General features: G+C 36.3%; 1 protein-coding gene across 1 annotated transcript in view; it reads right to left on the bottom strand.

Moving 5' to 3' along the window:
- Positions 1 to 14,825, bottom strand: part of LOC115211864 (inter-alpha-trypsin inhibitor heavy chain H4-like) — a 241,022-nt gene that overhangs the window by 214,451 nt on the left and 11,746 nt on the right. The window contains exon 2 of the mRNA XM_036502852.1: positions 12,747 to 12,904. Within this exon, the coding sequence (XP_036358745.1) occupies positions 12,747 to 12,904 (158 nt within the window). The remainder of the gene's footprint in view (positions 1 to 12,746; positions 12,905 to 14,825) is intronic.

Raw genomic sequence — 14,825 nt, 5'->3', positions numbered from 1 at the left:
GGCTACAAGTTTCTTTGTGTAATTTTTGCCTAATATTTTGTTAGAATCGTTTGCTATCAAAAATTCGTCCATCATCCACGAGACATCACTGCTGAATTTTCCGATGAGAAATTTATCAAGTTCTGGATCGAGTTGATCAATGATACTTTCCATAGCTTTTCTCAGTTGTTCAATTTTACGACCAGACATTGACCCACTGACATCAAGCATAAATATGATGTGCTTTGGAAGACGTGCTATGGAATCAGAAGTGAAAAAGTGCACAAAGTAGCCATCAACTGCCTGCGAAGTTTGAACAGGAAATAAAATATTAATGAATATTTTATATAATTGTTTACTGAAAAGTATACCAACTAATATTTAGTACGAGATATTACAAGTATACATGACAATATTTTAGTGAAGTTGATAAGTTTATGTTAATGGCAGAACAAAGAGATAAATAACTGAGTAATTTGGAAGGCCAGTATGAACCTTAAATTAATTCTCTTACCTAATCCAGAAGATACAAATGCATGGCTTCTGGATATGTTCAAAACCTTCACTGCCTTCTGAGACCAGTAATAATTTGTTGTATATGTTATAATTCTCGAAGTTGTTTCAAGTTCTATAAATCTGTATATGGTTGGCTCTCTGCTTAATTTTCAAGATTTTGCTTATCTGATGAAAATTGTAGCTGGTTAAACAAATGACCACGCCCACATTTCTACCTTTCTGTCTCTTAGGGCTTAACTGCCTAACAAGCTGAACAAAAGATCGATGACTACAGTCTAATCCAGTAATTTAATTCTCCTTTCAATGTCCTAACTAGGATGTATTACAAAGCGACCAGTCACAATAACACAGGTATGGTTCCAGGTCCATTCCCACTGCGCGGTACCTTCGGCAAGTGTCATGTATTTTAGGCATAAGCCGACCAAAACCGCCTTGTGGGTGAATTTGGTGGACGGAAACTGAAAGAAACCCGTCATATATATATATATATATATATATATATATATATATATATGTATGTATGTATGTGTGTGTGTGTATATGTATGTGTGTTTGCCTTTTTGTCTGTGTTTGTCCTCCATCAAAATCTGACAACCGGTGTAGGCGCGTTTACGTCCCGTAATTTAGCGGTTCGGCAAAGGAGAACAGCAGATTAAGTACTAGACTTAAAAAGATAAGTCGTGTGGTCTATATGTTGGACTAAAATCCTTGAAGGCGGTGCTCAAGCATGGCCACCGTCAAATCACTGAAGCAAAAAAAGAATAAAAGAATAATAAAAGTTAATAGCTAGATTGAGTAATTTTAGTAACTAAAATTTTGCCTACACAGATCATATGTGTCTTCATATGTGAATATTTATCATTCGCACCTCAGTAAAATTTGAAATTCTAATGTTCAGTTGAAGCATTCTATTCTACAAATACCAGAGAAACCAATGTTCCCAGTTACCAATTTTCCAACCGAAACGGAAAGTCTTTGGATGACTTTTGTGGAGTGCACACAAGTGCAGACATTCCAGTCCAGTATAAGGTCTATTGATAACCTAATCATAAGTGAAAAATGTCCTGAAATGACATGGGTGCTTTTGTTCTGCTTGCGAGTATGATAACATTATTTAAGTAGCCTCGAGAAAGCTCTAAAACGACCCCAGTGGTACATAGTTCGGTTACTTATGCGAGAAAGTGTTATAATGTAATGAAAATGATTACTTAACTCTTGTTCTTTTGTCGTTCATTTAATGATTACGTGTGGAAATCATAACTTACCCGCACTTTTGCCATAACATCATTATTACTGTCACACTGCCTTCTTCGCATGCGTGCTTATAATCGGTACCATTGTGGTCATGTGATCGAAGTTTGTGCCTGATCGCGCCATTTTTCTTTCTGGTTTTACAGAGTAAGCATGGTCGCTCCATTAGCAATGTGCACCAAATAAGACAAAGAACAGTGATCCAATTTCTCTGGTCGAAAGATGTGTCAAGTGCTGAAATTCATCGGAGGCTTTTAGCAGAGTACGGGGATAGTGCACCACCGCGTAGAAGTGTGTATGAGTAGTTAGAGAAGTTTGAAAGTGGTTGGATAACTGTGATGCACGAAGAGAGAGAGAGAGAGAGCAAGATGCCCGTCAGCCTCCAGCACTGACGAGAAGATTCAGCAGACTCGTGAGATGATAATGGTGAACCGGTTCACCATTATTATCTCTTGGATCACTGCTCTTCTTTGATGTACATTGCTAGTGGAGCGGCTATGCTTACATTGTAAAGCTAGAAAGAAAAATGGCACGATCAGGCTCAGACTTCGCTCACGCGACTACAATAGTAGCAACTATGAGCACGCATGCGCATAATGCAGTGTGACAATAATAGAGATATGTAGTGGCAAAGTGCAAATAATTTTTTACTTCCTCTCGTAGTAAACAGTCTGTACTGGCCTACGAATGTACGACGAAATACAAATATATTGACGAACAACTAGTTGTTAATATCGTGGTCATTAAAGAGAATCATAATACATGTATGTATGTATGTATGTATGTATGTATGTATGTATGTATGTATGCATGTATGTATGTATGTATGTATGTATGTACATACATACATATATATATACATATATATTTATATATATATATATTTAATGTTTATATACTTATATATTTATATGTCCAATAATATTTTTGTTTCAACTTGAACAATTAACTAAACCCGTATATGTATGTGTTAATATGAACTTTTTCTGTTGTGTCCATTATACTTATCTACTATATATATATATATATATACATGCATACAGCAAATAAGAAAACGGCAGATAAGTGGTTTACCCTATTCTCAATATAATACTCAATTGCGAGATTGCCATGCAATAACTAGCACTTGGATATGAATAATTGGGTACACTACCAGCAGTATATTGGATAGGTACTATCCTACTATGCCTTATTTGGTTTCTCAACCACTAACTCACACAGAATATATATAGTATGCATATAAAAGTATATGTATATATATATATATAATTTTACATCTCTTTAAGAATAAGCAATACAATTAAGCATTAAAGATTGAAAATTACGAATTAAAAATTAAGAATAAAAATTATACTTTGTAATATTAAGAATTAAAATTATACATTATAAATATGAATTAGTATATATATCAATCATGTAAATTCAAGTATATATCAAATACATACATATACCAAGCAACAATTGTAACCCATAATTTCTCTAATATATATATATATATATATGTATATACATCAGTTGTACTAAGAATTCTTTAAAATTAAGAATAAATAATCATAAATCATTCTTTAATGACCCTAGAAAAGAGAATAGCACAGGTCTATCCCCAAAAGTTTGGCAACTCAAAAGGCGGGCCATTTACATAAATATATGAGGGGTAAACATTTTCATATGCTACAATAGAGGCGAAGGTTGTCTGTCTGGTTCCGCCTGGTATGTTGGTTTTGTTCATTCATGATATATTTCGAATTCGTTTCACTGAAGAGCAAGAGACGTAGATAATACGTTAATTGCGAAATCACAGGTGGTCTGGAAATAAATTCTGTTTTTAAATGTCTTGCTTCGAGAGCTGCATTCGGTACGATTTGTTTATTTTTGGTAGTTATGACTTTAAAATTCCCTCCTAGCGTGTGGCATTTATGTGTAATAATGCCCTCTATATAATATATATATATATATATATGTTGCCAATACCAAAGTGTCCAACACAAATGGGCCACGAATCATGGTCAGATCCCACGCGAGCGTTAAAATCCCCTAGAAGGTAGATATTTTCAGTCGTTGGTATATTTTCTATGACACAGTTGAGATCTTTGTAGAACTGGTCCTTGGTCTCCTCTGAGCTGTAGAGAGTGGGAGCATAGATGCTGAGTAGATGTACTGAGCCAGAAGAAGTCGAGAGGCGCAGTTAGAGGATACGCTCAGTGCCTCCCGATGGTGGTTCTATTGAGGAGAGTAGTAAGTTTCTCACTGCAAAGCCAACGCCATGTTGACGAGGTTCTTCTGGATCTCTTCCCTGCCAAAAGAAGGTGAAGTCCTGCTCTTTGAGTTTGCCGTTTGAGGGAAGTCTTGCCTCCTGCAGCCCAGCAATATCTATGTTGAGCCTCTTTAGTTCACGGTCAATGATGGCCGTTTTCCTTGTGTCTTCAATCCTGAGAAGATTATCAGATATTCCAGGACACATGGTCCTGACATTCCAGCTTGCCAACTGCAGAACTGGTGTTTTTTTGACTTTTGGTTGCTTGCCTGGTGCAGAGGTTGCAGGCCGCTTTTCGAGTCGTACTCTTAGCTCCAAGCACCCAATGGAGCAGGCGGCTTGTGGCGGGTCAGCACCTTATTAACTGGGGGCTGCCCAGCTTGAGGTGGGCAGTAGCTAACCAATAGGACACGGACATGAATGACATGGTCAGAGACTACTCGAATTCTGCACATACCACAACCTGTGCATCACAAACACATTCTTTACCAACAAGCCATCCCACAAGGCATCCTGGAGACATCCAAGATCTCACCACTGGCATCAGCTGGATCTCATCATTACACGGAGATCCTTTCTGAATTCTACTCTATTGACACGCAGTTACCACAGCGCGGATTGTGACACAGACCACTCACTAATTAGAAGCAGGGTGAGGATTCTGCCTAAAAAAGTCCATCGCTCCAAGAAAGTGGGCCGACCACGCATCAACACCGCCAGAACCTCGGACCCTACACTGCGAAAATGTTTTGCTGCTTCTATCAAGGTTGCCCTCAGTAGCTGCCCAACCTCCTCTGCTGAAAGTAGGTGGGACTATACCAGGGAATCCTTGTATACGACATCATTGGATACTTTCGGCATGACAGAAAGGCAAAACCCAGATTGGTTCAATGCTGGGCTCTCAGAGCTGGAGCCAGCTATCGAAGCAAAGCGTGCAGCTCTGGTGCAATACAAGAGTGACTCTTCTACAAAGTCACTCGAAGAACTCAGAAAGGCACGAAATAAAACCCAACTGACAGCCAGACGCTGTGCAAATAGGTATTGGCAGGAAATCTGTCAGAGTATCCAGTCAGCTGCTGACAGGGGCGACACCCGTGGGATGTATGCCGGTTTGAAGAAGGCCCTCCGTCCATCCGCAACCAAGTCAGCCCCTCTGAAATCAACTACTGGAGATCTCATCAGGGATCAAGGCAAGCAAATGGATAGATGGGTGGAGCACTACCAGAATCTCTACTCACGGGAGACCACAGTGGCTGAGGCTGCAGTCGAGAGTGTCAAGATCTTGCCAGTCATGTGCGAACTTGACAGTCCGCCATCTATAGCAGAGCTCACCAAGGCTGTTGACTCCCTAGCAAGAAATAAGGCTCCGGGAAAAGACGGCATCCCCTCAGAGATCATCAAAGCCGGCAAAAACACTATCCTGCTTCGGCACCTTCATGAGCTTCTGTGTCAGTGCTGGGAAGAGGGTACAGTCCCTCAGGATATGCGGGATACTAACATCATTACGCTTTACAAAAACAAAGGTGACCGTGGTGATTGTAACAATTACCGTGGTATATCCCTTCTAAGCACTGTTGGAAAGACCTTTGCCCGCGTTATCCTGGCCAGGCTACAACTACTTGCTTCTCGAATCTATCAGGAATCGCAGTGTGGCTTTAGAAGAAGCAGATCAACTATCGATATGATAATCTCCATACGCCAACTTCAGGAGAAGTTCAGAGAGCATAAAATACCATTATATATGGCCTTCATTGATCTAACAAAGGCTTTTGACTCGGTAAGCAGAACAGGCCTCTTCCTCCTGCTCCAAAAAATCGGATGTCCACCAAAGCTGCTGATGATCATCAAGTCTTTCCATGATGACATGCAAGGCACCATACAGCACAACGGTTCAACATCAGCCGCCTTCCAAATAAAAAAACGGGGTAAAGCAAGGCTGTGTCCTCGCTCCTACATTGTTTGGCATCTTCTTCTCACTCTTACTTTCACATGCCTTTCAGACATCAGATGATGGAGTGTTTCTGCACAGTAGAAGTGACGGGAAACTGATCAATCTCTCGCGCCTGCGTGCCAAGACCAAAATCAGAAAAGTCCTGATCAAGGAGATGTTATTTGCTGATGATGCCGCTCTGGTAACACACACAGAAGAAGCCCTCCAAAGGCTCATTAACTGTTTTGAGCAAGCATGTAACGACTTTGGCTTAGCTATCAGCCTTAAGAAGACCAACATCATGGGCCAGGCTACATCGGACATCCCAAACATACATATTGGAGACCACAGATTACAAGAGGTGGAGAAGTTTACCTATCTGGGCTCTACCGTCACCTACAACCTATCCCTTGACGCTGAGCTCAATATACGCATTGGCAAGGCAGCTGCTGCGATGGCCCAACTCTCCAAACGGGCTTGGGACAACAATAAGCTGACCAAGACCACGAAAATGAAGATCTACCAGGCATGTGTACTCAGCACTCTACTGTATGGAATCGAGACCTGGACACTATACACACGCCAAGAGCGTCGCCTAAACATCTTTCACCTGCGCTGCCTCCGAAAAATCCTCCGCATCAAATGGCAGAATCATATCCCCAACAAAGATGTCCTCAGGCAAGCAGGAATACCAAGCATGTTTGCACTCCTCACACAAAGACGTATGAGATGGCTTGGGCATGTTAGCCACATGAAAGATGGCAGAATCCCCAAGGACATACTCTACGGAGAGCTTGCTAGGGGTACTATGTCTGTGGGTAACCGATCTTACGTTACAGGGATGTTTGCAAAAGGGATATGAAGGCCTGCAACATCAATATTAGCGGTTGGGAGGCAGTTGCCGGCAACCGTGGAGAATGGCGACGTACAGTAAAAGAGGGAATACAAAAGAGTGCCAGAAAGAGAGAGGAGAAATGGAAAGAAAGGAAGAGATGTAAACAAGAGACTATGGCACTACAACCAGCCAGGAACAGTCTTCGCTACATTTGCGGTACCTGCCAGAGGGAGTGTTTTTTCAGGATAGGACTACACAGCCACAGCAGGAAATGTATCAGGACATGAAATATAAAAGCCGGACTAGACTACAAAAAAAACCCAAAAAACATGCGCAACTCCATTGTCTCCCGAGACAGAAAGGATGCCAATACAATACCAATATATATATATATATATATATATATATATATATATATATATATATATATATATATATATATATATATACATACAAATAAATATATGATATATATATGTACGTATATATTATTGTTTATAATAATATCTTTCTTCATACGTATGAATAATTGTAATTATAATTATAATTTGTAATTATAACTATATTCGTTTTTTGGTCCTGTTTTCTTTTTTGTCCCTATCTTTGTATCGGTATAAGTATCCTCATTATTCTTGTACATTGTCTTATCAGTTTCATCCACCCTCAAATAAAATAGCTTAAGATGTAGCTAGGATATGTGATCCCACGTATAAATTCCTCGTAGATACGTTCTCTGTAAGTGTATCTGTGTACGATATAAGTGTTTTTCATTTATAAGATTTCTATATTATTATTTCTAGTATTTTTAATATACTTACCTACACCCACTACTCCATAAATAAAAAATTCTTTCTTACATTCGCAATTCACTATTACCTTATATCAGTTAGACAATTATTATTTATATAATATTATTGTAAACTTTCCATTTCCTTTATTCCAAGCTACATTCTCAACTCTTATTCTATTTTTTTTATTATTCATACAAAAACATAGTCAACCTCCTAAATACCGATAATTATAACTTTTTAAAAACAGTCTAGCTTTGTCTCAGCTTTATCTCCCCTACATTGTTAATTTCTCAGCCTTTTGAATACCTTTCATTTTCATTTCTCTGGAAAGGTTTTTTTTCAATATTTTTAGCAACAGCAAATATTTACTATCTTAATTCTGTAATATTAACAACTTTACTTGTATTCTTATTTCTTTATCCTATATTTAATTCACACAATTTTTTACACTAAAAAGTTTTTTTCCCATTATATAGAGCTATTAAACTATTCTCTAATAATTCCATCTTTTTCATTTGCATTCATGTAGCCTAATAAAAACTATATTAACTAGTTTTTATTTTTTTATTCTCGCACAAAAAATGTCTTTTTTAAAAAGAAATAACTTTATATATACACCATATCTTATATTACTTATATATTACTTATAACTGTCAAGTCATATCCTAATTCAAATATAACTATGCTGTCCCGTTGGACATCTCTATCTTACTTCCTATGATAAATGCTTTATTTGAAGTGTATACTACTTTAATTTTATATAGAGCGAATGTTTATTAAACATCTTTCACTTAAATTTTCAAATAACCGTTAGCTGCATCAGCTTCAGATTTTTTCACAACTAGACTCAACAACACTTTTTGTAGTATACTCTTGATCTTTCATAAGGGTAAAATATGCATAAAATATGTATATCCGAATATGTTATTTGGTATTTCCCCCATCAAGTCTTCTGTAACAATAATAAAAATGTTTTGATATATTCTTTTTTGCACTGAGGAGAAGAGTAATATGTAATTAATTAATTTCTAATTATTCTACCATGTTATTTACATGTTAATATTGCTGTTCGAAACGATCGTATGCATGTATTAAAATTCTTTATGAATTTTAACATCTCTTCTTCATCTTTAACAGTTTGTTGAGTTTCTATGGGATACCTTTCCATAAATTCTCATCACATACCACACACACACACACACACACACACACACACACACAAAATATATGATTATAGTAAATGAGAATTTGATTATAGTAAATGAGAATTTGATGTACAAAAATGACTTACATATATTAAGTTTGAATTATTTTGACGATCCACGTCATATTCCACTCTGAGTAAACCTGCAGCACCAGTTTTCTCTGATATTTCTTCTTGTTGTTTACGACTTGGGTTGTATTTGACGTAAACCTCTCTACTGCTGATGTACTCAATTGAAGCAGAATCTAGATCTGTTTGAAAAACAAACAACATCTTAATATATATCGATAACAGAGTCGAATAAATACCTATTATTTCAATATCACCAAGGCCAATGAGATATAACTTGACCGGCTTGATGGATTATCTAATGTTGATATAAAACTGTATCATATTTACTGTCTGATAATGTAAAGTGAACAGCGGCAGAATTAAATGTCTACCTTGGGCTAGTAATGTTATGTCAGTACAGGACATCTTAATACTATTTTTTGGCCAATCTTTAATAAGGGACTACGTAACATTTGATGGTGAGATAGCATGAAATATTTACTGCATGATATTTATTTTACAACAATCTAATAAGAAACTTTAGGGGAAGAGTTGAACAGCTGAATGTCTGGAGAACAAGCATCTACTCTTATGCAACTCTTATGCCAGTGTTTCGGCTCTTAACTTCTGAAATTCTAAGCAACAGAGTGCATCCAGGGTACCTCCTGCTATTCCTTTTTTGCTTCTCTTTGCAATGTAATTAGCACCTGCTGGGTGGTCAAATTGCTCCAGGGACAAGAATTCTTTGGATGTCGTAACCACTTCACTTTAGCTGAACATAGGGTAAATTATGCCTTCGGAAATTTTTCATTTTTTCATTGACTACTAATGTAACTAGCGAGGAATCTTTATGCTTACTTTCGGAATGTGAACAATTAAGTTTGGAATTTACTGTAACGAAATGTATTGTTTGTCAAGGGATATCTTAATAAATGGTAACCACTATAGTGATGCAGTGAGAGTGGTAAATAAGAGAATGTGTAACAAGTGCGTGCCGTAACAAGAGGCAGTATATGATTTAATTTAATATATTTATGGGTGATAGGTAACCCTTAATCTGTAGGAAAACGTAATGTTTACTGCAGAAAATTGAAATGTTTATTGCAGGGCAGTGTAATTCTATTTGGAGAAGGAGGCATTGCTACAGAAGCGGGCACTTGGACATTATATTGTAGACTCTAGGATGATATAATTTTAGGGAAGAGATGAAACTTTATCTCGGAAACGTTATAATATTAGAAAAATGTAAATGAACTGACATTTGTACGATTCTGGAGGGTATTATTTATTCTATGAGAAGTGTTTCTTTTTTTATACAATAATAAAGATCATTTTGTAGACACATTAATTATACAATCAGGAATGTTGTCTATTTCCCGTATGTTTTAGTGCATCCACTTTGTGGATCAGAAAATAAGCAGTGGTTAAAGGAAGTTTATGACAATAATGGCAAATGAAAATATAGAGTAAACCAAACATAAATGACTTGCCTACCTTTGTCGATAGCAATATCAGTTAATTTATCATCTGTTATTTCTGGTACAAAAACATTAATGATGTCTTGCGGTTCCCTAATGAAAACCTCAACTAAAAAGTCATCAATAATTTCACCATTGGACAAATGAATGACGTGCCTGTATTTATTATTCTGACGTGTCAGAAGCTCTTGATAAGTCAAGTTGTAAATTACATACTTTTCGGGTTCAACATTAACAGATATATCAAAGACATTTGTGAAGCGGTGTCTGGAAAATAAAAATAAATATATAAAATATTTCTCAAATACTGTTACTGGAATACTAAGAGCAAGAAATATGAAACGAGGAAAATGAAATATTACTTGACTTCAATATAGCCAGCCCCTTGCCCTGTTTCAACGGCATGTTTGTAAATATCTTTAGCAACTGATTTTTCTTTTACTTCGCCCACAGTCACATTTCCATCAATTTCCCTGCAATCAACAATAAAAATAACCAGCATTAAAAAAATCACTAAAATTATTTTAGAATTTCTAAAATATTTGAAACAGTTTTCATTATATTCTAAATGCTTTCATGTAATTATCAAATAAAGTGACATGGCGTCGAAAACTGTTTTAAGTCCAGGTTTGAAAAACTAACTAATAAAATTAATCCTAATTATTTCTATCATGTATTTCGTCAGATTGTTTAATTTTAAAGGTTATGCTTCGTCAATTATTGACGTGAAGAGAAATTTCTGACGTTTGAAAAGTTTCAAAACACTGATGAGCTCCCCGTGTTTCCTATTGAATTTAAATTTATGTATGTCACATAAAGAGCAAGAAATAGCGGTATCATTTGTGTCGAAATCTGTTTTCTATGGGTGGGATCGGGAGATTCAGTAGATTGTTAATGTACTGAATGAAAAATATTGGAGTCATTATGAATTTAATAGTTAGAAATCTAGTCTCCCAATGATCTTAATAACCAAGATATTAGAAAGGGCTGGACATCTAACACAAGCAGTTTAGCCAGGAGGCTTCCACACATTCAAAAGTTTTACTGAAGGAAAGTACAACAACACTGGTTTCAATGCAGTTCTCGAAAAGAAAAGACCATGGGAAGTAAACATCTGGTAGATCATTTCCTACTAATGATGCAGTTGTTTACGTGGTCCTCTGTTACTTCTGAAATAATTGTAGATAAGTAACTGGCAAGTTCAGTGAAAATGCTCTGCTTGTAGCTTTTTCTAGAACAATGATGTCACTGGTGTCGTACAATCAAAATACTAAAGTTTTCTGAATATGTTAACAGTTTACGATTCTCCTAAAGATTTCATGGTACATCTGTGGGCCATGCGCAGCAAGTTTCTGTGCTGCGACGCACAGGTTAGAAACGTCTACTCCCGAACTTTTACATAGATACAGTTTTATCGAAATACAAAAAGAGAGAAGAATTTGGCGAGAAGCTGTCACAGAATCTTAAAGCTTAAAGGTAAATGAACAGATACCCTTTTTACCAGTTACCTCGTTGGGTTGGGTTTGTAGAATATTTAGGATTGATAGTCTAAGTTAACAAATGATATAAATAGGTTTTATTGTGTATGTGAGCTTGTGTGTAAGTGAGTGTGTGAGCAGTAATGAATTAGTGTATTTGTTTAATGGCACTGTTGTATATTGGGAGGCATGAAAATTTGCAATCTCCAAAGTATATCCTCTTTATATATTTTATCGATGTTTTGTAGAGAACGAAGTAATGGATAAACACTTTCCAGTGAACGATTCTTTTTCAGATATTCTAGGCTGTGCTCCAGCACCACTGTTCACTAACAACTAGGAGGTTTTGAATTTATGGGAATTAGTTATATGTGGAATTATAAAAAGGATATGCAGAAAAGGCGGTGAGCTGGCAGAAACGTTAGCACAGCGGGCGAAGTGCTTAGCGGTAGTTCGTCTTTCGCTACGTTCTGAGTTCAAATTCCGCCGAGGTCGACTTTGCCTTTCATCCTTTCGGGATCGAATAAATAAGTACCAGTTACACACTGGGGTCCATATAATCAGCTTAATCCCTTTGTCTGTCCTTGTTTGTCTCCTCTATGTTTAGCCCCTTGTGGGCAATAAAGAAATAAAAAAATCTTAGCAAAATGTTGATACTCACTAGAAAAAGAGGCCTGGGACTATAAACTGCTTTCCAAGGAGAACATTTTAACGTAAAAAAGCATAGATATTCAATTCTAAATTTACGAAATAGTCGATTAGTAAATTGAGGTTATTTCAATATTATATCTATATTTTCAAAACTTTGGGTCATTAATCAAACATGATAATATAACCAAAGACTTCTAAAAATTCATATATTGCATAGTACACTTTATTTGATAACTTATTGCAAAAGAACTTCGTTTTCCAAGACTATAAAAGAAACGACAGTAGTATAGACTAGAAATATATGTTGTGTAAAATGAACAATACTTACATAGAAAAATTCGATATAAATGAATTACGGGGCATCAGTACGTTTAAGTCTGCGCTGACTGAAGAATTGTACGGGTTATAATATTTCATGGAAACCAGAGTGGTAGCAAATCGATATTTAATATCACTGATTATATGAACGGATTTCAGGCTTGCTTTCTGAAAAAAAAATCCAAGAAATATCGTAAATCACTTAAATAGATCTTTATTGGATGTTAACTTTTATGCAGAAACACAAAATATCCCTAAAGCAGTTTGTTTACGTGATGAGTAATAAACTTCTAAGATCGTCAGATTTAATTCTATTAGGGCATTTGAAAGAAGAAGACAAGCATTATGGTGTGTATATTTCCAAAGTTAGCCACACATAGGAAATGCAAATATTTATTGCTTCCCTTACAGGTTTTATATTTTGGTGAGTATAAAACCAATTACAATTACGTTGTCTTAATGAGTGACTACGAACAACCCGAAGCTATTAGTATTCATACTTAAAGGCGTGTTAATGTTTAGCTCTCCATGATCTCTGGTGCGAGCTAACCTATGTTTAGAGGCGTTCCAGCCAGGACCACTCAATCCTGCTAGATATATATATAGGAATGCATATTCCAATATGTCTTTTCTTACAACTCGACGTATTATGATTTGAAGAAAACTTAGCTGCTATTAGAAACAAATCGATGAGATATGATGAAGAAACTTCTTCCGTTAAACAACATTTAGAGGATCTGGGAAGAATACTGTAGATATAGTTTTAACAATATACTAATAGTAAAATACTTGTGCCCATCGGCAAAAAATAATGATCATTAGTTAATAAGAGATGAGATCTGGTTTGAAAATCCACTGAATATATGTAATTAAAGTTTTACATTGGTAAATTGCAACACACAGATAAAATCGATCTATGTTTCATCTTCTTATAAAATAGATGTTTAGACATATAATATAAATCTTTACGTTTTGAAGTAATAAAAAGACAACATAGATACCTTTCTGATTTTTTTCAGAAAGCACATTTACTTGGTAAGTCACATAGTTTAGTGGTTAGGGTGTTGGGCTCACGATCACCAGACCGTACTTGTAATTCCTGGAAGAAACGTCGTTTAGCATTGCTCCAATCTACTCGGATCTTGCTAAAGTACTAGTTACTATAGTAAATGCCACTGAAAGACTGATTGTAACTTAGTCCACACAGTTGTCACTGACAACTACTAAAGCATCACCTGTTGTTACAAACAGAATTAAGCTATCAACAAACATGTTCCAGGATGATTGCTTATATATATAATACTGTTTGTGCTGGCAGTGAATTCCTTGTCAGCCCTGTTAACAAAATGCCATGGCTACGTGCTGGAATATGCAGAAAAGATTAGAATTAATGTCACCTACTCATTTTTGATAATATGACCAACACCAAGTGACGATTAGAACTAGTTACAACATTTTCACGAGATATAAGAATGAATTTTGGGCAAGATAAATGCTCGCATGCGATATCAATCGAGGAAAAGTTCTCGACCAAGCAGAGAGCATTTACATCAACAGCTTGTCTATCTCTGCTGCTGTCTCAAGTGATGAAAGCTAAAATTATCTCGGAATCAATGAGAATGTTGCATACATTGGTGCTGTGTTTAAAGCCAGAATAAAAAATAGTACTTCTGTAGACTCCGGAAAATATGGAACTCAGAGCTGTCTTAATCTAACGAAACCATATCTCACAATGCTTTTGCAGTTCCAGTGCTAGTACTAATATTTGGGATATTGGAAGAGATACACGATGATAGAAATAGCATAGACATCAAATCGAGAAAGGAACTGACCACTACTAGCCCTTTCCACATTAACAGTGACACCAATAAGATTTATATGGGCGAAGTACTGGCGCTAGAGGCATAAGGTCACTCCAAATAACCATTCAACGTTACATCGAATTAATCACACAATAGCTGTTGGACAGGAAAGAATTGAGTACATTCCATACTCAAAAGTGAGAGTAACAACATCTTTAGAGTTGGAGAACTACTGTAGAAGTACTCTGCGGGTACAACTGTCTCATGCTATCCGAAGGAGACTGAAC

The sequence above is a fragment of the Octopus sinensis genome, linkage group LG5, assembly GCF_006345805.1.
Source record: "Octopus sinensis linkage group LG5, ASM634580v1, whole genome shotgun sequence".
Taxonomy (NCBI): domain Eukaryota; kingdom Metazoa; phylum Mollusca; class Cephalopoda; order Octopoda; family Octopodidae; genus Octopus; species Octopus sinensis.
Note: the sequence above shows the minus strand (reverse complement) of the source record. Positions and strands in the feature narration are given on the sequence as shown.